The sequence below is a fragment of the Pyrgilauda ruficollis genome, unplaced genomic scaffold (genome assembly GCF_017590135.1).
Source record: "Pyrgilauda ruficollis isolate IOZ18807 unplaced genomic scaffold, ASM1759013v1 scaffold69, whole genome shotgun sequence".
Lineage (NCBI taxonomy): Eukaryota > Metazoa > Chordata > Aves > Passeriformes > Passeridae > Pyrgilauda > Pyrgilauda ruficollis.
The window spans coordinates 159,758-183,829 of NW_024528710.1; the positions used below are offsets into that span (position 1 = coordinate 159,758).

At 58.0% G+C, this 24,072-nt stretch overlaps 2 protein-coding genes across 5 annotated transcripts in view; both read right to left on the reverse strand.

Annotated features, from left to right (window-relative positions):
* Positions 1–197, reverse strand: part of POM121 (POM121 transmembrane nucleoporin) — a 12,699-nt gene extending 12,502 nt beyond the window's left edge. The window contains 1 exon segment of the mRNA XM_041484886.1: positions 1–197. This exon segment is cut by the window's left edge and continues 143 nt beyond it. Within this exon segment, the coding sequence (XP_041340820.1) occupies positions 1–163 (163 nt within the window). The 5' untranslated portion in view covers positions 164–197.
* Positions 198–1,715: 1,518 nt separating this feature from the next.
* The window catches only part of HIP1 (huntingtin interacting protein 1), a 43,939-nt gene continuing 21,582 nt past the window's right edge, over positions 1,716–24,072 (reverse strand). The window contains exons 1-31 of one of the 4 annotated variants that reach the window (XM_041484895.1): positions 23,943–24,072; positions 16,693–16,756; positions 16,036–16,178; positions 15,407–15,463; positions 14,866–14,946; positions 14,131–14,207; positions 13,912–13,973; positions 12,532–12,672; positions 12,093–12,150; positions 11,217–11,292; positions 10,615–10,746; positions 9,904–10,001; positions 9,678–9,750; positions 9,184–9,367; positions 9,001–9,089; positions 8,804–8,920; positions 8,615–8,716; positions 7,739–7,933; positions 7,474–7,621; positions 7,296–7,382; positions 7,082–7,189; positions 6,562–6,698; positions 6,345–6,455; positions 6,168–6,226; positions 5,965–6,058; positions 5,525–5,625; positions 5,307–5,412; positions 5,058–5,181; positions 4,523–4,584; positions 3,894–4,005; positions 1,716–3,584 (exon numbers count right to left, since the gene is read on the reverse strand). In XM_041484895.1, the coding sequence (XP_041340829.1) occupies positions 3,574–3,584; positions 3,894–4,005; positions 4,523–4,584; positions 5,058–5,181; positions 5,307–5,412; positions 5,525–5,625; positions 5,965–6,058; positions 6,168–6,226; positions 6,345–6,455; positions 6,562–6,698; positions 7,082–7,189; positions 7,296–7,382; positions 7,474–7,621; positions 7,739–7,933; positions 8,615–8,716; positions 8,804–8,920; positions 9,001–9,089; positions 9,184–9,367; positions 9,678–9,750; positions 9,904–10,001; positions 10,615–10,746; positions 11,217–11,292; positions 12,093–12,150; positions 12,532–12,672; positions 13,912–13,973; positions 14,131–14,207; positions 14,866–14,946; positions 15,407–15,463; positions 16,036–16,178; positions 16,693–16,756; positions 23,943–23,960 (3,027 nt within the window). In that variant the 5' untranslated portion in view covers positions 23,961–24,072 and the 3' untranslated portion in view covers positions 1,716–3,573. The remainder of the gene's footprint in view (positions 3,585–3,893; positions 4,006–4,522; positions 4,585–5,057; positions 5,182–5,306; positions 5,413–5,524; positions 5,626–5,964; positions 6,059–6,167; positions 6,227–6,344; positions 6,456–6,561; positions 6,699–7,081; positions 7,190–7,295; positions 7,383–7,473; positions 7,622–7,738; positions 7,934–8,614; positions 8,717–8,803; positions 8,921–9,000; positions 9,090–9,183; positions 9,368–9,677; positions 9,751–9,903; positions 10,002–10,614; positions 10,747–11,216; positions 11,293–12,092; positions 12,151–12,531; positions 12,673–13,911; positions 13,974–14,130; positions 14,208–14,865; positions 14,947–15,406; positions 15,464–16,035; positions 16,179–16,692; positions 16,757–23,942) is intronic. The other 3 variants (XM_041484897.1, XM_041484894.1, XM_041484896.1) reach the window with 3 other exon arrangements.

A 24,072-nucleotide genomic window follows, 5' to 3' on the forward strand; every position in this document is an offset into this window, starting at 1 on the left:
CGGGCCGCATGGCACACCAGGCGCCCGCCGCGCCCAGCGCCGCCGCGCCCAGTAGGGCGCCCCGCAGCAGCAGCCAGGCCAAGGCGAGCGCCAGCGCGGCGACCACGGCCAGCGCAGCCCTCACGACCCCATCCCGCCCCCCACCCGGCCCCGCGCCCGCCATCGCCGCGCGCCCGCCGCTCCCGGCGTGCTCTGCGGGGCGGGGCGGGGCGGAGGGCGGGAGGGGCGGGGCTTAACACCAGGGGAAGTATACCGAGTGGGCGGAGCTTAGGATGAGCGCGGCCGGCCCTCTCGGCGCGTACCGCGGGAGCGGGGCTTAGGTGGAGGGACACGCCTAGTAGGCGGGGCTTCCAGTCAGCGCGACGCGTACTGCCGGCATGCACGGAGGAGCCGGTGCCCCATGGGTGGGCGGGGCTAAATGAGGGGGGCGGGGCGATCGGGGCCCGCCCTCTTGCGTCAACGTGGGAGCCGTGGCCTTATGGGGCGGAGCCTCTGGGGTGAGCGGCGCTTCCAGCTGCGTAGGATGGGCGGGGCCCCGAAATAGGCGGGGCTCCTCGGGAGCACGGCCGGCCCTGTCTCCGCGGGCTCCCGGCGTGCTCCGCGCGGGGCGGGCGGCGCGAGCCCCCGCGAGCCCTCATGGCGTCGCTGCCCGCCCTTCTCCTTCCCCGGCCAGGGTCTCCCCCCGTCATCCATCTCCCCTGCCCCAGGCCATGTGCCCCTGTTCCCACCGGGACCTTCGGGCTTGCCCCACCCTCATCCCTTCCCCACCCCGTCTCCCCCGTCTAGCTTCCAATTTCCCCATCTGCAATCCACAGTGTACCATCCCAATTCCCATGTCCTCCCTCTCCCGGTCCCTGTGTTCCCGTCCTGTCTCTAACAACCGCCCTACATAATTCCAGCCTCTGTGTCCCGTGTCCCAGTCCCTGCGTGTCCTCATGTCTCCAGTCCCAACCCCATATCTGACTTTGTGTCCCACGTGCAGGAACCCGGGGGCACAGTCCTGCCTCTCCCCCGTCACCGCCGTGCCCAGCCTGTCCCCGTGTCTCAGCTGAAGGGTGCCATTGCCACCATCCTGCTCTGAGGACAGCGCTGGGCACTGTGGGAAATTCTCCCTGGCTGGCTGAGCCCTTGGGCTCCTCAGGAGACATGGCTGTCCCTGGGGATATGCCACCCCGCTGCCAGTCAGCTGTGTTCTGCAGGGCAGCGACAATGACAGGGACAGTGGCTGCTGTCACAGGGCTTTCTGCATCCCAGGGGTCCAGGTGGCCCTGGCAAGGCTGGAGGACACTAGGTGCTGCCCAGGGTGGGTGAACCATGCTTAGGAGGGGACATTCCCTTGAGATCCCTGTCTGTGGACTCCATGGGCCACCCAGCACGTGGGCCACCCGGCTCTGCTGGGGTGACAGGACAATCTGCATGGCCTCCCCACTGCAGCATTATCCTCCCAGGAAGGGAGGACAAAGCCATCTGTGCTCCTCAGGGCTGGGCTGGGACCACATCCTGGTGCCCTCCCAGCAAAAATAGGTGACATGCAGGCTGTCCATAGGGACACGCCGGTGCGGGACAGTGGGGGCAAAGGCTGGAGGTCATCAGCGGAACACCTGGGTCAGCTCGACACCAAGTGATTTTGGGGGCCACTGAGCACACTGATGAGGGCAGAACCCAAAACCCCCTTATGACACAGGTCCCCTGTGTCCCTCCTCAAGCTGCGGGGCTGAGCTGAAGGCTTTATTGAAAAATCCAAAACAAACATGGTCATTATCATACAATGAAAACCCAAATCAACTTGCCCTGCAGTGGGGGGGCACCCCCGCCATCCCCGTCACCAGCTGCCATCACTGGGGACACCGCAGGGACCCTCTGCCCATGCCTGGCTGAGATACAAAAGGGACAAGTGGATTAGGCAGAGAGCAGTGCCGCTGTCCCCAAGCCCCCACTGCCACTGTGACCCCCATGCCGCTCCCGGGCCCCAAGGCCTGAGGTAGTTGGGCGTGCAGGCGAGACTCCCCCCAAAAACAGCGGGGAGGGTTTTGGGGCTCCCTGTGTCCTGCAGGAACGGCATGGAAGGTATTGCATCCAAGGGGAGCCAGCACGGGTTGAGGATGGGGAAGCAGCAGCACCCCAGGTCTCTCTGGTGGGCTGGTGCACAGAGCAGGTGGTCCGGCAGCAGGGCTGGCGGGGGACATGGGAACAGTGGTCCCTGCACGCTGGATGGCTGCGTGAAGGGCGGGCAGCTCTGAGGCCACGGTAGTGGCAGGTCCCACTGCTCCAGGTGCCAGCTGCATGCTGACAGGTGGATGTTGCTGGGAAAGCACCAGTGACAGCCCAGCCTCTTCCCAGAAGGAGAAAGGCTAAATCCTGTCCTCAGCACCCCGAGTGGAGGGACAGTGGCCCCAGCAGGGGCACCAGCAGGACCGTGGGGGATGGGGACATTGCTGCATGGTCTGACTTCACTGTCTCCACTGCAGCGAGATGAGCTGGGGAGCCCAGAGGTGGCTGATGCCCCCTGCCCTCTGAGCCCCCTGCTCAAGGCACAAAGGTTCCCTGGCTGGTGCCAGCTCCATGGCCACGCCTGCCCACAGCCACACTGGCCCTGGTCCCCCTGCACCCAAGAGGCTGGCGATGACAGCAGGGTGGCACCAAAGTGAGCAGAGACAGAGAGCTGCTTACTCTGGCTTTGGGGTGCTCTGATTTTGGGGCACCCTGGCTTCCCCTCAAACCCTCTGTGCTGCTGCCCTAGAGTCACCCCCTGTTCCCAGGAGCTGGTGGCTTGTGCGGTGCCACCATGGTGGCCCAAACCTACACCCAGCACCTTGCGGAGGGTTTATTGCTGGCATGAACACAGTGAACTGTCAGGGCAGAGCAGCCCAGCTCAGGGGGGCTTGGGAGGCATTTTGGGGACCTGGAATGAGGGACAGGAGCTCATGGCAGCATCCCTTCTGCTGCTGCCCCTTTCCTAGCTGTTCCTAGCACCCTGTGTCACCAGCCGGGGTATCCCATGAGAACACCACCTCTCAGCCTGCAGTGGCCAAAGGCACTCGGTGTCCCCGCCGAGGGGGAGCACTCTTAGCACCAAGCCCAGCAGCACCCCAAAGGCTGTTCCCCACCTGGTGGCACCCCCGGGGCCTTCAGCATGCTCATTCCCAGGCCGGGGGGGAGGGGGGACGGGACGTTCATGTTGAGCCAGGGGCTGGATTAAGGCTGGAAAGCAGCGAGAGGCAAGAGAAGCCCGACCGCTCTCGCTCAGCCAGAGAAGGCTCTAGGAGTTCCCAGAATCTGTGCAAAAACAAAACTAAAGGGTTAAAGACCCCCACGTAGACACCTCCCCCCACCCCCAGCAGCTCTAATAAATACAGGTGCGGTTTGCGCCCTCGCCCCAGCCCTGGGGCCTTGCTGGCGGCTCGGCTCTGGTGCTAGAGGCGGCTCCTGGGAGGACACAGGAGACGTGTGCTTCAGGGGGACTTCTGCACCACTTCCTTGGGGTTCTTCTCAACAGACTGCACCAAGTGGGGTCCCAGGGGTGTCCCCCACAGGGTTCCAGGTGTCTCCTGTGGGCTGCTTCTACCACTGGTGCTAATCTGCAGCTATAAGTGGGAAGACAGGGTCAGTGGGCGTGCTGTCTACCAGCATCCCTCTGCCCCATCCCTCTGAGACCACAAGGCTGCTCTAGCAGCACCTGAATCCCCTGCCTGGGGATGATGTAGATCCCACATGTTGGGGTTTTTCCTGTGGAGAGACCCCATAGGATTTGCCCATGTGTGCCAACTATCCCCAGGCTTGTGCCAGCTGCAGCAAACCTTCTCACTGCCATTGATGGCAGGCAGGGCTTCTCCACCCTGCCCCACCTTTTCCGGGAGCAGCTGCCCAGCTGGAGCAGGGCTGGCACCACTCACCATCCTCCTCCCAGCCCTCCGCCACGCCAGCCAGCTCGTAGTGCTTCTTGCGCAGCTCCCCCAGCTTCTGCCGCTCCTTCTGCAGCTGGTTCTCCAGTTCCAGCACCCGCACCTGGGGACGTGGCCCAGGACATGCCCACCCAGCACAGAGCTGGGCCAAGCACTCCCCTTTCACACCCATTATGCCCCCAACATCAAGGCCAAAGACCACAGAGGTGCATCCCACAAGTGCTCCAATGACAAGTGGAGCTGGGGAGGGGATGGAGCTCAGATGGGCACTGCTTGTGCAGACAGGTGAAGGCACAATGATCTGTGTGGGCATCCCAGGCAGGGGAATTCCCCAGAGCTGCCCCATGCCAGACCGAGATGGGTGCTGTGAGTAGCACACAGGGGGCAGGGGTGGCCCCGGACTGCTATGTCATGATGGGAACAGCATTGGGGAGGGATTGAGGACCAAGAGCATGTGACGCCTGGGCAAACCCATTTGTTGCCTTCACACCTTGGACTTTGCCTTTGCTTGTGCTACCTGGGGGCAGCTGGGCATGGTGACCCCAAATTTGATGCCCCACACCAGGCAGCCCAAGAGAGACTTGCCTGGGTTTGTTTATGAAAACGTGGGAATCTCCTACCTGTGAGTCCATCTCCTGACGCTTGATCTGGGTGAGTGTCATGCTGGAGAAGTCCATGCTATCTGTGGAGAAAGATACCACCAGACCCCTCAAGCTCTGCTCCCCCAGTCAGACCCCGCAGCAGCTCCCATGCTGCTAGCAGGGTCTGGTACCATGGGATATGCAGGGAGGGTGTGAGGGGCAGCCATGGGCAGAGACCACAGGGGCAGAGCCAACCAAGAGTGGTGAGTGCCAAGAGGAGAGGTTTTGGGGCAGGTTTGTGCTCCAAGCATTAGGACCAGAGAAAATGGCCTCAAGTTGTACCAGAGGACGTTTAGGTTGGATAAAAAGCAAAATTTCTTCATGAAAAGGGTCATTCAGCACTGGCAGAGGAGTAGGATGGAGTCACAATTCCTGGAGGGATTTAAAAACCACGTACATGTGGCACTTGGGGACGTGGTTAGTGGTGGGGGAACAGTTAAACTCAATTGTCTTAGAGAGCTTCTCCAACCTTAATGATTACATGATTCTAAGATCCCTGCAGCCCAACACTTACCTTTCTCCTCCACCTGAGACTTCCCAGCCTTGGTGGAGGCCACCACGCTGGCCGTGGCCTGGTTGACGCCCCGGGAGGCTTGCTGGAGCTTGCAGAGGTTGGCGCTGTCTTTGTCTGCCTTCACCTGACAGGCAGTGAGGAGGGGGTCACACCCCGCCAGGTAAGCAGACCAGCCCCAGGATTTGGGGTGACCACATGGTGCCCCAGCAGCTCCCTGAACCATGGGAAGGGTAGCAGCCTTGCTCCTACCTTGGAGGCTGCCACCAGCTGAGCAGTGCTGGCCGCGATCTCCCGGGAACAGACCATCAGCTCCTCGAATGTCCCCTTGCCTTGCACTACCAGGTCAGCAGCATCACTGTGGGACAGCAGAGAGGAGCCAGAGCATCATCCTGCCACCTGTGTCCCCTCCCTGTGATGATGGCAGGACTCTGCCATCCTCTCCCTCCTCTGGTGACACTGGCACTTACACCATGACAGTGGCACCCCAGCCTACTGCCTTGGAGGCAGAGATGAGACCCTCGGTCCAGCGTGAATTCTTGGCATAGAACTCCTTGGGGGATGCTGCACCCTGCCGTTGGTAAAGGCACAATTAATTACTGAGCACACCCAAACCCCCGGTCTGCGGGGGAGAAAGGAGGAGGTCAGGGTGTCATTCAGGCTGTGTGTGGGAGGTGGGGACATGCTGAATTTCGGGGTTGTGGGGTCCCCCGTGTGGGAAGGGATATCAGGGATCACCGTGACACCCCAGGAACCATAACCAGGGTGAGCCCCTGGGGTCAGCAAGGAGCTGCTGGCAGCTGGTGGGGAAGTCCCAGTGGGACAACAGTTAGAGCAGCATGTCCCAGCAAGTGTGCAACGACCCCCAGCTGGACAAGCACCCACCTGCCCCACCCCTGTCCCAGCTCACCCGTCCACTCTCCACGATCTCTCTCTGGAGATCCTTGGAGGCCAGGACCAGGACACGGATGGCCTGCATGAGGCTTGTGCAGGAGCCCAGAATCCTGTGAGACAAACACCACTGAGTCCCCTCTGTGGAGCAGCTGCCCTGCCTGCAGCATCTGTCCCCATCCTGCCTGCCTGGCTCTGTCCAGTGCTCTGATCATCACTCACCTCTCGTTAACTTCCAGTTTGACCCCAGTGTCACCGGCCCGCGCCTTGCTCAGCATCTCCTGGTTGGGGGGAGAGAAGCTGTATTGAGGCCAATGTGTCTCTCTGGCCTCTACAGTGGTCCCAGCAGGCCCCCAGCATCGTGCCTGTGGGCACCTCTCTGCTCGTGGTGACCCTCACCTCAATACGGGCAGACGCTGTTTCAATGGCCGCGGCCGTCGCTGCCATCTCCTTGTCCACTAGGTCACCCAGCTCCTCCTGCTTGACGTCCAGACCTCTGGGACGCAGCTCCTGGGGATAAGATGGGATGAAAGGGACTGTCCAGGAGCACTACAGTCCCTCGAGTGGTGCCTGCCATGGCGTGATCCCATCCCACTAACCCTCCTGGGCCACCCACCTCCCCGATAGCGCTGATCTGGCTCAGGCAGGCTGTCACCAGGCTGCAGTCAGCACTTGCGACCATCCCTGGGTCTTGCAGGGCGCTGAGGTAGCTCACAGTCTCACTGCCACACTGCTTGCACAGCTCCAGCAGACCTGCGTGGGCAGCATGAGCAGCTGAAGGGGCCACATGTGGGGAGGAGATGTCTGGTTCCTACCCTCCACAGCATCCTGCCTGTGCTGGCCTCTGCCCGCCCTGGTTTCTGCCCACTTCAGCACCCTACTTGCCCCAGCATCCCGCCATGACCCCTGCACACTCTGGCCTCTGCTCACCCAGTATCCTCTTTGCCCTGGCGCCTTCCCACCCTGACATCTGCTCACCCGAGCCCCTGCTCACCCTGATCTCCTGCCCACTGAGTTCCCTGCCCACCCCAGCCATTGCCCACCCTGACCCCTACCCACCCCAACCCATGTTCACCCTGATCCCCGGCCCATTCTGACCCCTGCTCACCCAACCCCTAGCCCGGGGCAGCACTCACGGTCAGCAGGCTCCACAGGGGCCACATGGGAGGTCGCACTGCCCTGCAGGAGGGTGTTGCTGACCAGGTGGGTGAAGAGTGCCACGTGGGAAAGCAGGGAGCCCACAGCTGCAGCAGGACAGCGGGCACAGGCCTCAGCCCCCACTGTGCTGCCCACCTGCCCCGCGTGGCAGGGCTGCCCCTGCGCCCAATGCCCAGGGCTGCCACCTCTCACCTGTGCCATCCGAAAGGTACTTGCTGTGTGCGTTCCGCAGCTGCTCTGCACACTCGGAGGCTGCCAGCGTCTGGGACAGGAGGCAATCTGCAGGCAGACAGCAGGCACGGCTCAGCTGGGACCCCAGGGAGCAGGCAGGCTGTGATAACACCAGATTTGGGAGCAGCAGGGGGATCACCTGCTGAGCCAGTGCAGCTGATATGAGCAGGATCCTCCATGCGAGCCAGGGCGTCCTGCACCATGCGCTCAGCCTCGTGCGTGGTGGCCTGCAGCAGGGACAGCTGCTCCTCGACGAGGTGCTGCTGCAGTGCCCTCTCTGTGCTCTCCTGTTGGGCCAGAGCCCGGCTCAGAGCCCTTGCTGGGCCACTGGGCACTCCCTGCACCTGGCCCGCCCAAACCCCGCTGGTCTGGCCAGAATGGGGATGGCAGGACCCTCGTGGTACCTTGTCTCTCAGCTTGGTCTGCAGCATCTCCAGCTCTGTCTTGCTGCTCTCCTGCTCGCAGCTGAGTGTGTCCCGCAGCTGCTGCAGCTCAGCCTGCAGAGCTGCCATCTCGTCCCTGTGCTGCTCTGCTGCTTGGCTCAGCCTGTCCCTCTCCTGCTCCAGGCTGGCAATCCGAGTGTTCTGCTCCGCTCCTGCCTGGTGGGGCATGAAATGGCAGTTGGGGCTGTGCCAAGGGTGAATCCTCCACTTTGGGGACCCATTCTTCATCCAGGCTTAGGCCATCCCATCTGTCCCTGCTGGGTGCACCATGGCCTGCACAAGCACAGCTCCCCACACCAAGAAGCACTGATGACCTTATCTGGTAACAACTGATGCTTCTGGGGAGCTTTTGCACTTTTATCAGTGAAAATGCATTTTTATCACAACTGTCACCATCCTGATGGAGGAGTGAATGCAGGGTGCTGCCTTTGCCCCATCCCCATCCTGCTGCCGAGTCTGCCCACATCATAGATGGGTGACTGCAATTTCCTGCCAGTTTCTGCCTCCTACAATGAGTCCAGGCACCCCTGCTGTCTCCCACAGCTCTGTGAGCATGGGTTACCCGCTGCAGTGTGACGCCACACTGCTACCTGGGCTTACAGCAGGCAGAGCTGCTGACTGACCCTGTTCTTCCAGACCTTTTTATTCCATGATCCCTGCTGCTGGAGCCCATTACTCCACATACTACCACACTCAGGAGGATAAAACCCCTATGTGACACCAAACCCACTCAGATGTGGCAAAGATGATGACAGGGAGCTAGTTTTGAGACCAATGGTGGGTATCACCCCTCAAATGGTTAAGGCTTGGCTACCCAGCCCAGAGGGAGGCTCTCACCTGTGTGCTGGACTCCAGCGTGCCCTGGAGGACCTGCAACTCTTGTCTGCTGGCTGCCAGCTCCCGCTTCAGTGTCTCCAGCACCTCTGCCTGCTCCTGAGACTGCAGCAAGGGGAGAGGTTGGCAGCACTGGTGCCCCACTGGGAGCCCCTGCTCATCCCTGGTGTGTCCCCCACCACCCCTACTCACCTTCCTCTGTGCCTGCTCGCTCACGCGCTGGAAGGAGTCCTCCAGCTCCTTCTTCTCCCGCTCCACATCCCCCTGGGCCTGCCTGGCCACTGTAATCTGCTTGGTCACCTCTGCGTTCTGGCAACATCAGAGAATGAGCTGAGCAGCCCCTGGTATCAGAGGGCATGGCTGGGAGAGGGGGCGGTTGGGGAGCCCACCTTGCGCAGCAGGTCAGCATGGTTCTGCACCAGCTCGCTGTACTTCTCCTTCAGTTTGCTGTACCGCTGCTCATTGGCCTGTGCCCGTCCTGCCGTGCACGCAGGGACACAGAGCTGAGAACCTGAGACCCCCCACCTGGGGCTCACCTCCACCCCACACCAGTGCTGGTACTCCCTGCTCACTCTCAATTTCCGTCAGGCTCCGCTGAGCCTTCTCTGTGTCCTCCCGCTGCTTCTTCAGCTCCTCCAGCTCTGCACGCAGGAACTCACTCTCGTCCTGTGCCTGCTGCTTCAGGTGCTGCTGCTCGGCCAGCTCAGCCTCCAACTCGCTGGCACGGCCACGCAGCTGCACTGCACCCCGCGCGCTCTGCAGGGATGGGCAGGGGCTGATGGTGCTGTTCAGTGCTTGCCAGGACTATTCAATGCTCACTGGTACCATCGAGTGCCCACCAGTACTGTCCAGCAGCCCCGCCATGGGTATCACCCTGCCAGCCCTCAAGTGCATCTGGCACTTGGAAAGCACAAGGATGCTGGGCAGTGGACCTGAGCCCACCCCCTGACAGGGATGCAGCCCCCTGGCATACCTGGGGACCCCCTGTATGGGGGAAGCCACTGGGAAGAGGGCAGGATAGAGACGGGGTCACTGTCTTGTACACCCAGGGGACAAGATCACCCACCTCAGCCTTGAAGTTCTCCAGCTCCTCCTTCAGGACTGTGATCTCCCCATAAAGCTGCTCAATTAGCCGGTCCCTGGGAAGGAGAGACATGGGATACACTCTCAGTCCCACGCTGACACAGCCTGGGAAGGGAGGTGTCCTGTGTCACCATGGCTGCGATGCCATTCCAGGCAGGGAGTTCCTGGTACCATCTTGGCCATTCCGCAGCATCGCCAGGATTGCTTACTTGTCATCCTTGTTCATCCCATTCTGGCTGTTGAAGTTGAAGGGGTCGCAGCTAAAGGAGCTGCCAAAGATGTCATCAAACTTGTTGTCAAACAGGCTCTGTGGGAAAAGCAGGACAGACCTAGAGTGACCCCACTACCACTTGGGAGCCCTTGTCCCTCTATGTCCCCAGTGTCACTGCCAAGCCAGCCTATGAGCTGCCTGGACAACAGGGCTGGTTCCCCCTGCTTCCAGGACACTGAATGTGATGAACTGGATGAACATGGAGCATCTGTGGTCCATCCCCTGCTAACTCCTGGAGGGAGAAAATCCCCAAAGCCATGTCACTGCATGCTCCTTCCCCTCCCCACTCAATGCCTGAGGACAACCCTTGGTGGAGAGGAGGGTGAAGACCTGAAGGTCTGCATGGCAATGCTTGAAGACAAATCTCTCCTTGCCCATCACTGGAGGGCACCACATCACTGAGCAGCACTGGGAGAATTCAGGCTAGTTCAGCCCCAGCAGCACCCAGACAGGACACCCAGTATTCAGATGGGATAAGCAGCACCCAGATGGGACATCCAGCACTCAGACAGTCAGGCAGCACTGACCCATCTCTCTCCAGTGACACTCCCCAGCTCCCAAGGCCGTCCCCACTGTCTCAGCCCTCACCGCAGCATGGATTTAGAGAAATAACCCCGGCTCAGAGCCAGAGAGCCCCCACCATCCTCACCTGTGAGGCCGCATCCATCTCCACCAGGTCTGTGATGGGCTCGCTGTCAGGCGAGGACGCCTCGGCGGGGATCACCACCACAGGGCTGATGTGCTCTGACAGCGCAGAGGCACGCAGGAAATTGGGAGGGTTCTGGGGAGGGAGGAGAGCAGGGCTAAGGTGGAAAGACTGGCACTACTGCTGGACTGAAGGCACAGTTGGTTGAAATCCTGCCCTGGAGCCAAGTTGGCCATGCCTTGACCCATGAGAATGGAACCAGGACCCACAGGGATGGAGTCAGGATGCGGAGGAATAGAATCAGAATTCATAAGGATGGAACCAGGACCCACAGGGATGGAACCAGGACCCACAGGGTTGGATCTCAGCAAGGGCTATGGATCAGTGAGAGAGGGGATCCCAGTTTCCAGTCAGAGGGCAGCTACATCCAGATGGATGCCACCCAGTGAGGGATAAAAGAATCCCCAAGGCCCAGGAGTCCCACACTGCCACCAGACCTAAGAAGCTGGGAAAGGCTGCAATAGGCTTTTTTGGGCCTTTTGCCAGCACCCTCACTGCTGTCCCTGGGCACAGGGACAGGGAACATGGGGACTGCAGGGTCTCACCTCTGGCAGCTGTGGGATCTGAATCAGCCGCTTGAAATACTGGAGGTTGCTGGAGCGGTAGAAAAGGTCCTTGAGCCTGCAAGGAGCAGGGAATGGTTAGGGATGGTTCTTGTTCAACCTGGACAACCCCTTGCCTGGCTCCACAGGGGGTCACCTGGCCACCATACTGCTCTGGAGGAGAATGTGTTTTGTGCTGCCACCAAATGCAGGGCAGGTCCCGGAAGTCCTCATACTGCTGGATGGTTTATCTCATAAATCCCAGGCCTGATGGGCAGTGGGAAGGACCTGGAACTTGAGTGACCTGGTCTAGTGGAGGGTGTCCCTGCGCAAGGCAGGGGGTAGTACCTGATGACCTTCAAAAGTGCCTTCCAACCTAAACCACTTCCTCCCTACCCAAAGTTTTCAGGAGCAGGGAGGCTTCCTCTCTGGAGCCAAGACCCTCACCTTCAGTTCTTGCAGGAGCATCCTCCCCAGAAGCAGGAGACCTCCCTCCAGGACTTGAAGTTTTGGGGAGGAGGGACAGTGTCCACCCACACCACTCCTCGCTCCCATCTCTCCCAGTCACCTGAGCATCCCAGTCAGGATCTTGGCGCTGTTGATCCCTGTCCCAAGGTTAGTCTCAGTGTGGTCAGAGCACAGTCAGCACTGCTATCTGCTCTTTGAGTTTGTGACCTTGAATCAAGCTGTCTCTCAGCACAATGACATCCTCCCCTGGCACCATGACATCCCCTCCCTGCTCTTGGTGCCCAGTTTTTGTTTTGGTTACTCTAAATAATCATGTACCAGAGACCACAGCACGTCCCTGCTCACTCATTTTTGATCTCAGTGCCTTGGAAGTACTCCCAGAGCCCCAATGCTCTGGGTCTGGGCACTTACTTTCGGAACTGCTCCAGGAAGCGATCCCGGTGGCCCTGCAGTGTATCTGCTGGCAGACCTGGAAGAAGCAGAAAGTAGAAATGTCAGTGGATGTCTTCATGGATCAGGGAACAACCCATCAGCACAGCCATATGGAGATAGCTCTTTCCCAGAGATGGCCACCCTCTTCTGGGGGTCCGAATACTCCACAGTGTCCTGCTGCAGGAGGGGACCACAACCCACACTCCTCAGGGCAGAGAGAAGTGTGGGCTGGTGGCTGCCATAATTCCACATCCTGAAGGATGTGGAATTACGTGTTTTGCCATGGTGATTCCCTTCACCCCTCAAAAGAGGTGGGGGAAGAGGTGGTGGTAAACAGCCCAGGCTGACCAGGGTGGTGGATCCAGTGCCTCCCTGTGTGTCCTCCCCCGTCAAAGGCAGTGGTGCTGGGGACACTCACAGGAGTGGAGCTTGAAGAGCAGCTTGACAGTGTAGTCATAGAGGTGGCTGCAGTCCAGGATCACCTGGATGAGTGGGGCCAGACGGCACTGCCCTGCTACTGTCACTGACACTGAGCGTGACATGTCCAGAGAGCTGAACACTGCAGGGAAGGAGTGCAGAATCAGATCTGGCAGCAGTGGCAGCATCCCAGAGTGCCATACTGTGTCTGCCAAATCCACAGATGTCATCCAGAGCAAGACACCCACTGGCCCTTAGGGACACAGCCTGCCTCCCTGCAGCTGTTTGTGAGCTCAGTGGGAGGCAAAATTCCCACCCAGGTCTCCCAGCCAGGCCTGGGAACACTCCAGCCTGGCACCATAGGCCTCCAACCAGGACTAAGCCCCAGCTGTGTCTCTGGGCAGAGCTGACATGTGACCCTGTGCTCTGCCTGTCACTGTTGTCCCACTGGCCGCTGGAGTTGCTGGGTGTGCCAGACAGAAGATGCTGCAAAAACAGCTTGGAGCAGCTGAAGACCATCTCATTCCAACACCTTCCACTAGACCATGGTGCTCCAAACTCTACCCAACCTGGCCTTTAACACTTCAGGGATGGGGCAGTCACAGCTTCCCTGGACAACCTGTGCCAGGGTCTCACCACCCTCACAGCCAAGAATTTCTTCCCAGTTTCCCACCTAACCCTGCCCTCTGTCAGCAGGAAGCCATTCCCCCTTGTCCTGTCACTCCATCCCTCATCTGAAGTCCCTTTCTGGTGCTCTTGGAGATCCTTTAGGCCCTGCAAGGGGCTCTAAGGTCTTCTTGGACCCTTCTCCTCTCCAGCTGAACAGCCCCAGCTCTCCCAGCCTGTCTCCAGAGCAGAAGGACTCCAGCCCTCAGAGCATCTCTGTGGCCCCCTCTGGACTTGTTCCAGTAGCCCCATGTCCTTCCTGTGCTGGGACACCAGGGCTGGAGGCAGCTCTGCAGGAGGGCTATTACTTAAGTGGGGCAGAGGGGCAGCAGGGCAGAATGGCCCCCTCACCTGCTGCCCATGCTGGGGGATCAGCCCAGGGCATGGGAGGCTTTGGAGCACACATGGCTAGGGCATGTTGAACTCCTCATCCTCCAGCATCCCCAAGTCCTTCCCGGCAGGGCTGCTCTCCATCCCTCCCTCCATCCTTCAGCCTGGATTGATACCAGGGGTTGTCCTGACCCAGGTGCAGCCCCTTCCACTTTGCCTTGTTGAACCATATTTCAGGTGAAGTGCCCATAGAAGAGCTGAGCTGAGGTGGCCTCAGCCAACATCCCCTGTCAGAGCCTCATCCAGCTGGGATCAGCCCCACGAAGGGGCTGGACTCCAGCAGATCTCTCACTCCACTGTGTCTCAGAGTAATGCAGGCCTTTACCTGTCTGGAAGAGGTTCAGCTCACACTCCAGGTAGTCAAACATCTCCACCGTCAGCTGAAAACTAGGAAACAGGGTTGAGGATGGTTGGGGACTGTCCCCAAGGACACCCACGAGGAAGGGTCCTGTCCCTGCTTGGTCATGCAGCCGGTGGGGTTGGGCAGATCGTGCCACCCACCTGCACCCACTCCCTCCCAGACCTTCCCCTGCCCTGCACTCACAAGTTATTGACATCGTTCTCCCCAGCCTCATCAAGCTGCCGGTCAGACATCTGCAGATTTCCAGGGAATCGAGGATTCTGTGGGGAAAACAGGAGTCGGGAAAGGGTTCCAGAAGACCTCCTGGTCTGGCCACAGCTCTGGGAGCACCAGGGCTGTGATCCTGCAGCCTCAAAGTCAGCTCTTGGATGAGCCAGGGGAGTGATGTGGGGGAAAAGGGAGGTAGCACAGGGTCTCTGAACCCTGGGTGCCCATAGCATCCCTAATCCACAGCATCTGTTCTCTTCCCAGCAAGAAGAGCTGATTCTCCCTGGGCTGAGAAACCTGCCTAGCAGGGAGGAGATAGGGCTGCAGCAGAGAGCTGGACAGAATGGAGTGATGTCTGCCCCAGGGGGTACCTGCCCTGGCCTTTTGGGGAAGGTCACATCACACTTCCAAAACAGGGTGATAGGCACAGAAAACACCTCTTTCCAGAAGTTTTCCCATCTAAGATAGTGGGGGAGAATGGTGTGTGTATGTCTCCTACAACTTGTAATCCACCAACTCCCAGCCCAGCCCAAGGAGCCCTGGGCCATCAGGAATCCTGCCACCCCTAAAGCATTGGTCCTTGGGCCATTTTTGATGGCCACTGGCAGCTTTGGGAATATTTCATGGAGGCAGCAGGATAGCCATGCAGGTACCTTGCTGTCACCTCAGTGCCCACCCCTTGCTACAGGGGACAGGGACAGGGAGGCTTACCTTGGTGTGAAATTCCATCTTGGTTCTCAGCAGTTTGAGGTAGATGCTGCAGAGCTGACCGTAGCCCTCACTCAGGTGACCCTGTGGGGACCCCAAAAAGCTGCTGAGATCCAGGGCAGGCTGTGGAAAAGCCTTTTTCTGCTTCAGAATGATTGACCCCTTCCTTATCTCCCCAAAACCACAGCCAAACCCTCCTCCACTGGCACCTGGATGCAGACTGGCTGTACTGAAGGGATTTGGTGAGACCTTCTCATCACCTTCTCTGCATGTTTCAGTGCTTCATTTGACTGTCAGAGCCGAGTTTTTACTGGGTTTTGCCATAAAATAGGAAGGAGGCGTTTGATTTTGGTAGAAGGGAACACAGAATGCAACTGAAACCCAGCCCAGGTAGGTGATAACAACCACAGGTCAGCCATGGCTGTGCTCTGCTTCAGCAACCTTTGGGGGGTTCAGAGGGAAGGCCCCAAGCCTATACCCCCCTCAGCCTGGCCATGGCACCCCCAGGGTCTCCCCATCATGGCTGGCAGCGTTGGTTGCTTACCCACATCCTGCTCATGTCACTCAGCTCATTCTTGTATCGCACAGAGTCTTTCAGGACCTGGTGGAATGATGGTGGCAATCAGTAGGCAGAGCACCAGGACGCAGTGTTCCATACTTGAAACCAGGACATGGGTGACAAATTGGAGGTTCTGATGCATTCCCAACCCTTTATTGCTGCCACCAGCCCCGGGTGCCTCCCCCTCCCCAAGGAGGATCCTTGCTGATGGCTCCTGCACGTGTGCCATTGCAGGCGCTGAGCAGTTTCCTCTGGCACTGGCGCTGCTGATGGCACTGGTGTTTGAGGCACACGGCGTTTTGGGCAGGGCAGCACCAGGAGGACTCTGGCGCCCAGGATTGACCAGCAGAAGGGCACTGACCCTTTGGGAGAGCTCCAGCACTGCTGTCCACATAGGACTGACCCCCAGGAGGGCACCAACCCTCCAGGAGGGCTCCAGCTCCAGGCCCGGCTCAGGATTGACTCCTGGGAGGCCAATGACCCTCTGGGAGGACTCCAGTCCCTACCCCACGACTGACCCCCCAGAAGGACAATGACCCTCCAGCATCTCCCATTACGCGGTGCAGCCCTGCAGGGGAAAGGATTTGGCCCCAGACTGAGCTTTGGGCACTCACATTGGAATGTCCATCCCGGAGGAGCTTGTGGAAGACATGGCAGAACTTCCAGCAGAGCACGGCATTGCCGGACAGTGGCAGCCGGTTCACCACTGACCAGAAGGTCTGTGCTCCCTTCTCGTGGTGCGTGCCCAGGATGCATGGTGCCGGTGGTCAAGGAAGCGCTCCTCTGCCCTTTGGTGATGGAGAATGGCCACCCAAAGACAGCAGCACCCAGAGTGGCCAGGCCACCACAGGAAGCTAATGATGCCCAGTGCAGGCGTATGCTGACCCCCAAGTGACAGAAGCCACCCTCTTGGTGCCCCCCAGCCCTGCTCTGGGAGCACCATGCAAGGCTGGTGCTGTGCCTCTGCTGAGCCTTCCCAGGTGCCTGGCTGGGATGCTGGGGATCCACTTTTGGTGGCAGTGTCCCAGCCTACCTTCTCCTGGGATGGCATTGCTGGGAGCACCAGCCTGGGCAACTCCCAACATACAAAGGCTGTGACAGCAGTAGCAGGGACCCCATGTCATGCTGGAAAAATATCCAATGTTGTTAACAGCCCCCAGTCTCCCCAGCACCCTGGGCACTTCTCCTCACACACCCTCTTGATGCTGCCCCTTTTCCAGGCAGGCCCGGCCCTGCTCCCACAGTCCCATGGCCAGCTTTGAGAAGGATATTCCTGGCATGTTTCTCCTTGACAGCCACTTCCTGTGAATTAATGGCCTTATTGATGCTGACGGTCTGCAAGAGAGAAGTGATGGGGGGGTGAGATGGGAAAGGTTGAGGCTCCTTCACAGTCCCCCCCTTGCTCACTTAGACCCTCCAGCTCTGCAGTGGCTGGGTTCCATCCAGGTCCCCTATCCCTGCTTGTGCCAGATGGATGCTGACCTTTCCCAGATGCCTTTCGGGGATGCAGTTGGCATCCACCAGGTTCAGCTGCTGCCAGGACTCATTTACGCAGGATAATAATGAAGCAATTAAAGCAGTGCCCACAAAGAACCCTCTGCTGCCCTCAGAGTGGTGGGACAGGCAGAGGGAAGGCAAATTCCTTCCCTCCCTTTGGATCACGGGCAGCAGCTGGTGGCTCCTACCCCACTTTTGGGGTGCTGAATAGGGAGGACAATTTGGGGGGCACAAAAAATTGGGCAGTGGGATGGCAAGACCACTGCCAGGGCTGCCTGGCAAGGTCCTGGCTGCTCCATGGATTAGAGGGACAGGAGTGAAACCCACAGGCAGGACCTGCCATGCAGGTGTTGAGGACCTTGGCACAGCCAGCGACCGTTTATCCTATGGAATGCAGTGGCAGTCACTGGAAGAATTTTCCAGGCAGGATTTTTAACTCTACCCCATTTCTGATCCTTCATGGAGACACAAAGATGCCAGCTCAGGGTCATCCTCTCCCCAAGCTCCCACATCACCAAGTGCTTCCTTGGCGCGTGCTCCAGTGAACATCCCACTGCCAAGGGAAGGAACTGTCTGGCTCAGCACTGCCAGAAGTAGCTCATTACTGATATAAAACAATTAAAGCCACAAGATTAATTTCAACGCCTTTCTCACTACAATCCTTGCTGCAACCCTGCTTCCTGGCCCGCTCTGAAGTGGCCTCACGTGGCTTCATCTCTGTGGACCCCAGTGAGTCTGTGCTGAGCAGGGCTGGAGGGGCCCACAGGAGCCCCAAATGTGGTGGAGTACAGCCCAAATCCCCCAGGAAGTCCCTCTGCCACCAAAACATGCACCAGCTGGAGCAAGAATGATGATACCCTGAGACAGACGAGACCCCACCCACAGCTTCATCCCAGCCCTGCACCTCCAGCCCAGAGCCAAGCACCCCCTTAGCTGAAACTGTGTGCGGATGTTCCAGTTCTGCTGCTGGGATCCACTGCCCTATGGTGTTTGCAGCCCCATCCCTAGTGGCTCTGGGTGGTGACCATGGAGGTGACCAGAAAGGACCATAGAGGTAATGTGGGAGGTCATCAGCAAGACCCAGGAGGCTCATGTTGACGCGTCAGGGGACCCAAATTCCCAGTTGCAAGACACCCATCCCAGGCACCTAGAGCAGAACCTGGATCTCAGCTTGGTTTTTTAAGACCTGAAAAGAATACCAGCAGTGGAGAGACCCATCCATCCCTTCCTGAGGGGCTGGATGGAGGCAACAGGTTCCCAGCACATGAGGACAAGAGCGGAGTCACCTCTGCAGCTCTGCCTGTCTCAGAAGCCACAGCCGCTTGTCAGGAAAATCATAAAATTAAATTCAGCATTTAAAAATGCTTGGGAAGGTGCCTCTGCCAGTCTGGAGAGGGAAGCCCATGTCCTAGAGGCCTGGAGCAGGATGTCTGCATCCCAACATCCATCTGTGACACACGCCATGGATTCAGCTCCAGGGGCAGCTTGTCCTCATTCAAAATCCCAGTCTTCAGCCCCAAAGCCCCCAAGACTGCCAGGACAGTTGTGATGAACCAGCTGGCACAGTGAGGAGTGCCAGGATCAGCATTTAAATGCACATTCCACCTCAGAATGGAGTCCTGGACCACAAGGAACAAGCCAAATGCAAAGCCAGAGCTGGAGAGCAGGAGCTCATAGCCAGAGGTGGGATGTAGGCCCCACTTTCCCAAAGCTGCTCCTGCTGTCCTTGAACGACCAGAACAGGGGTGGTCTCTGGAGGGAAGCTGCGCTGCATCCCTGGGAAAGCTCGAAATGGAGCCCCCAGTTAAACTGCTCTTTTGTGCCAGCTTTTCCCAGCAAAGTATGGACACTTTTTTTCCAACCAAGGAAGCCTCAGTAACCTCCAAAAGTGAGGAGACACAGTGGAAGTGTGATGGAGGCTGGCAGCCCCTAGTTCCTGGACAGCAAGCCCAGACCCCTTCCCCACAGAGGGTCTTTTACCCTGACTCAGAGATGCTGCTCCCCACCACCATCCCACACCTGCAGCTGATGGAATTTTAATTTAATTATGAGCTTCCAACCTACGAGGGTGACTTCTGACCCACCAGGACACATTTGGGCAGCACTGCTGGCCCCGCTCCAGTTTCGTGAACAGGGCAGGGGACATTGAGGACATTGGGCAGCTCCATACCCCAGCCTGCTGCTGGGACAGGAAACCCTGGAGTTTCCTCTTGTGCAACAGGCCAGGCAGGAAACAGGACGAGAGTCCAGAGGGGTCTATTGCAGAAGGAGAGGCGTGAGCATGACACTGCCATCCGGTCAGCCCTGAAGAGCCACAGGGCCAGGATTGGGCTCAGTGGGGCAGGACCTGGGGCAAGGCTGTGCACGGGGCTCTGCCAGGCTGGGGAGTAGCTCCATGGGTGCTGCAAGAGCTGGGAAGGATATTGAGGCAGGGAAGGCTGCAAGAGAACGCTGCAAGCACTGTTAGGTTTCCAAGTGCCACTTGAGCAGGGGAACGAAACCCCACCAACGTGTGCATGGAAAGGCACAGGCCATTTGGGAAAGGAGCAGTCTGGGACTATCTATCCCTGAGCAATGACATCTTTCCTATAGTCTTTTCCTCCCTCTGCAGCATCAAGAGAATTCTCAGAAACCTGTGGAAGGTCTACTGCCTGACAGGCCACCATATGGCTTGACAGGCCACCACAGCTTTGTCCCACAGGAATTCCCAACCCCTGATCCAGCCCAGACCTTCTCACATGGAGATCCCACAGCAGGGCAGAGCCATCAACAGCTCTGCACTGGGGTGACCCATGGACCAGGTCTCATGTCACCTCTCCAGGCATGTGTCTGCTCCAGATGAGAGAAGCCCAAAACTGCATGGAGGAAGAGGGTCAGGATGACAGAGGTTTTCTGAGCCCTGGCACACACTTCCCTCTGCCACACACACCCTCACTCCCCACCAGTTCTCCCCAGATTACTCTCTGAATGCAAAATTTCCCATTTGAAGGCAAAGAGCCAAGCTTGGCTCAGGAGCAGCACAATGCCTTCCTGCTTCTTTCATTTCCAGAAGGAAATGAGTGTTGATTAAAGAATCCAGAGCTACTGCAAATTATTTGGACAAACTGAGTAAGTCACAGTGCAAATCCTCTTAGCAATGCTCCCTCATTTCTTCTGAATTCCTTTCTATAAATGGAGAGCTGGGATGGAGTGTACCTCTGGAAAACTGCTCACAAGCCCTACAGTCACAGGAGCTTCAGAGAAGGGAACGAGCAGGAAGACTTGACTACAACAAGCCTGGAAGAAAAATCCATGGGCTTAATTAAAATGCAAATCCCAGTAAAGCAAAGCTTGGCTCAGGCTCTGGAGGGTGTGCAGAACATGGGAGGCAGGCGAGCTCTTCCAAGGGCACATCTTAAGTTGTGCCAAGGGAAATACAGGTTGGATATTACGAAAAAATTTTGTACAGAAAGAGTGATAAAGTTCTGGAATGGCCTGCCTGGGGAGGTGGTGGAGTCACCACCCCTGGATGTCTTTAAAAAAAGACCGGATGTGGCATTGGGTGCCATGGTTTAGTCGAGGTGTTGGGGCATGGGTTAGACTTGATGATCTTGAAGGACTCTTCCAACCTGGTCATTCTGTGAATTCTGTGAATCTCTTTAAACATCACCCACCTTCAGCAGCTAATGTCAAATCCCAGCCTTGAGGGGCTCAAGGAATGGTTTTGTCCACCAAAATCCTGGAAAACAAGCCAGCTGGCTAACACCTGGGGTAGTCAATGCTCCACTGAGGACTGGCGAGAGCTCCTGGGGACAGTTGGAGTGGCTGCAGTCCCTTCATGCTGGGCACCTGTGGCCTGACACCAGCAGCAGGGGCAGGAAACAAGCCTGGCTTTGTGCCTGACAGCAGCTGGAGGGAAAGGGAGGCAGGAAGGCAGGAAAGCAATGCTGGCAGGCCTGGCTGGCCACATGGGATGTAAAACCCAGGGATACAATTCTACGTATTGGACAGGAGGACGTTCAACCTGCCTTTCCACTCAGTCCCATAGGCTTCTTGGGAGCAGGGAGTCAGGAGATGTGAAAAATACCTTCCCACCACTTAATCCAGGCTATTTGGCTGCATCTGCTGCTGAATCCATGAGTTTGGAAAGCAAGTGCTCCTCTCCTGGCTGGCTGCATCCTGGAACTGCTCTGGGGATGAAGCTCCTTGTCCAGGCTGTGTGAGTATATCCTAGAACATGCTGCCGCTCTTCTTACCTCCTGTTCCCTCCAGATGAGAATCGTTCCCAAAATGACATGTCTCAGATTTCCCACTGCTTGGGCCATAAAAACAACCATTTTTCTCAAACCAATGACATACTTTGGTGACAGAGACCCCAAAACCTCACTGCATCCCTTGGTGTCAGTCCCAGTGGTGGGGGCTTCAGACGTCCCTCTCCAGGAGGAAATGCTGATGCCACCAGCCCAGATGCCAGCAGGAGGAGGACAAAGATGTCTGGAGACAGCCCTGAACCCCAAGTGATACCAATGCAGATGTTTGGGGTCACCTTGTCCCACAGCCTGCACATGGAACACCCCAAAACAAAGTCACTGGGAAGATGGCAACAAACTCCATGAGCCACACTGGAATCCAATGGCATCACCACGACGCTCCTCTTGGCAGAGACCTTGCTCTGGCACTGCTGCCTCCAGTTCTGCTCTCTCCCCTGAGGCCAGGAGGATGATAACTTCGGATCAGTGACACCACCAGCCCCTCTGGCACTCAGCAATGCCCGATAAAGGAGTTATGGAGCTCTTCCAGCACAGGTGGGGTTTCCTGGGAAAAAAACACCTAGGCCAGGAAATGGAATGGTGGTGTGAGGTTCAGAGGCCTCTGACCACAAGGAGACATGCAAGGCTGGAAGCCGACGCCCAGCTTCTAGCATGCCTTTGCCTTGAGTGCTGTAGTGCTGCTATCCCAGTAGCAAAACCAAAATAAAGTTGTAGGATGTCCATTATGTCCATTTGGAGTGTGCCTAGACAGCCCACTCCACCAGCTCCCAGCTCCTCCTGAGGGCAGCAGAGGTCAGGATCCACAGGAGGATGCACCCATGAGCTGAGTGTGCAAAGATTTGACCCACCATTGGCTCTTCCAGAGCCTCCAGTAAAAATTCCAAGTTCCACACCATCAGGAGGGATGGGGTAGGATGAGACATTGTGATCCAATTGCTCCTCCACCTTCAAGGCAAAGGAAAGAAGGAAGACAACCAGCCAACCAATCTGTGGTGGGTCCCAAGGGCTCCAGTGAGACACTCGATGCCAGCAGGGGAGAGCTGGAATGATCACAGGGAGAGTTTGGCTCCCAGAAATGAGAGTTTACCACAGTGATCACATCACTGCCCACCACAAGGAACCAGCACTTGGAGTGCTGGGCAACTGGCTTCCTCCAGCCATAAATAACTTATGCAGTTTAATTACTTGGACATGGAATTTTAAAATCCATTTTAAGGAATGTGGACTTTTCTCTTACACAGATAAACCTTAGGGGAAAAAAATGACAGTAAGAAGAAGTTTTGGGGAGAATACCTGGTGAAAAGAAAGGCTACAAAATCCAGACCTCACAGGGACCAACTGGGAAAGCTGACACTGTAAAGTTCAGAGCCCAGGCTGCCGCTGCCTGGCACTTCCAACCCCAGAGCACAACCAGAACCCATACAGGGGGCTGGATCTGAGGAGAGGCAGAAATCCAGGGGGACTCCCAGGTTCCTTATCCCTCCATTAAAACATGCACATCCGCTCATTACTCTTCTCACTTAATTACTGCTCAGGGTAGTCAATCCGTGCCCAGCTGGCTCGGCTGCAGCCGGAGCCTTTCCCATGAGCTGCCCCCATAGCCAGGCTTTTAATTTTAAATGGGGATTTTATGCAAGGATAATCTCTTCCAGCAGTGGTGATTTCTGTCTGCGGAGGGAGTGTGGCCGTGTCTGACAGGGTCAACAGTCTAGGGAGGTCAACCACTACCTTCAAACATTCCTGAAACATTCCCAGTCATGCTGACCAGAGTCTTCTGCTTCCCAGCAGATGCAAATATTTAGGCATTTTTTGGAACAGGAAGAGATAAAGGAGTGAGGATGAAAGATTTGGGAAGCAGATACAAGGAGCTCATCCATTTCTATGATCAACTACCACCCAGGACCCACCTTTCTTGAGAAGCATCACCCCAGCAGGAACACGGCAGCTCTTATTGTCCTAGCAGGATATTCTGAAATTAAGCTCAGATCTAGTGTTGGTGGATATTGTTCCTAGCAATGCTTCTGGGTGTGCAGCAACTCCTGGAAGCAGCATGGGGTATCCCTCTCCCATTATTCCCCCAGGATGTTTGGAACTTGCAATGGTGCCAAGAGCAGCCATGACCACATGGACTCAATGCTGCCTCTGAGGGACACGCTGGAGCACTGGGAAAAGCCAAATCCATCTTCCCAGGTGAGCAGCGTGAGGGTGAACATGCTCCCTGTAGGAACAGTCCCTAAAAACCCACTTCTCATCCCAAACTTGTTTTCATTCCTTCTACCTGGGCGAGAGGCAGTCCCCATGGGCCAGAGGAGCTGTGACAGCAGCACTGGGCACGGGGACACAGGTGCATGGAGAAACAGGTACGTGGGGACACGAGTGCTCGTGGGACACGGATGCACGGGGACACGAGTGCTCGAGGGGACACGGATGCACGGGGACACGAGTGCTCGTGGGGACACGGGTGTTCGTGGCACGGCCCGAACCCGGCCGAGCCGGGGACTGGGGGAAGACGACTCACACGGGCGAACCCGCCCCGGCCGCAGCCGCACGGGAAGCTCCGCATCACCACGGAGACGAGCCCCCCACACCCGCCGGCGGGTCCCGCTGCCTCACGAACCATCCCCGCTCCCCGCGATGTTCCTCCGGGAACCGCCGGTATCGAGGGTAACAAACTCCCCCGGGAAGGAGTTTCCCTGGACACGAACCCTGATTCCATGAATGCGCCCGGGAGGGGCGCGAGGGTCCCCGGGGGGTGGCCGTGGCCGCGCACTTACCACCTTGCCCAGCTCCATGGCGGGGGCTGGGGGCTCGGGGCGCCGGGTGCGGGCTCAGCGCGGCGCAGCGGCGGCGCCCATGGCGGCGGCCCCGCGGGGCGGCGGCGCTGGAAGCTTCTGCCGGGCAGCG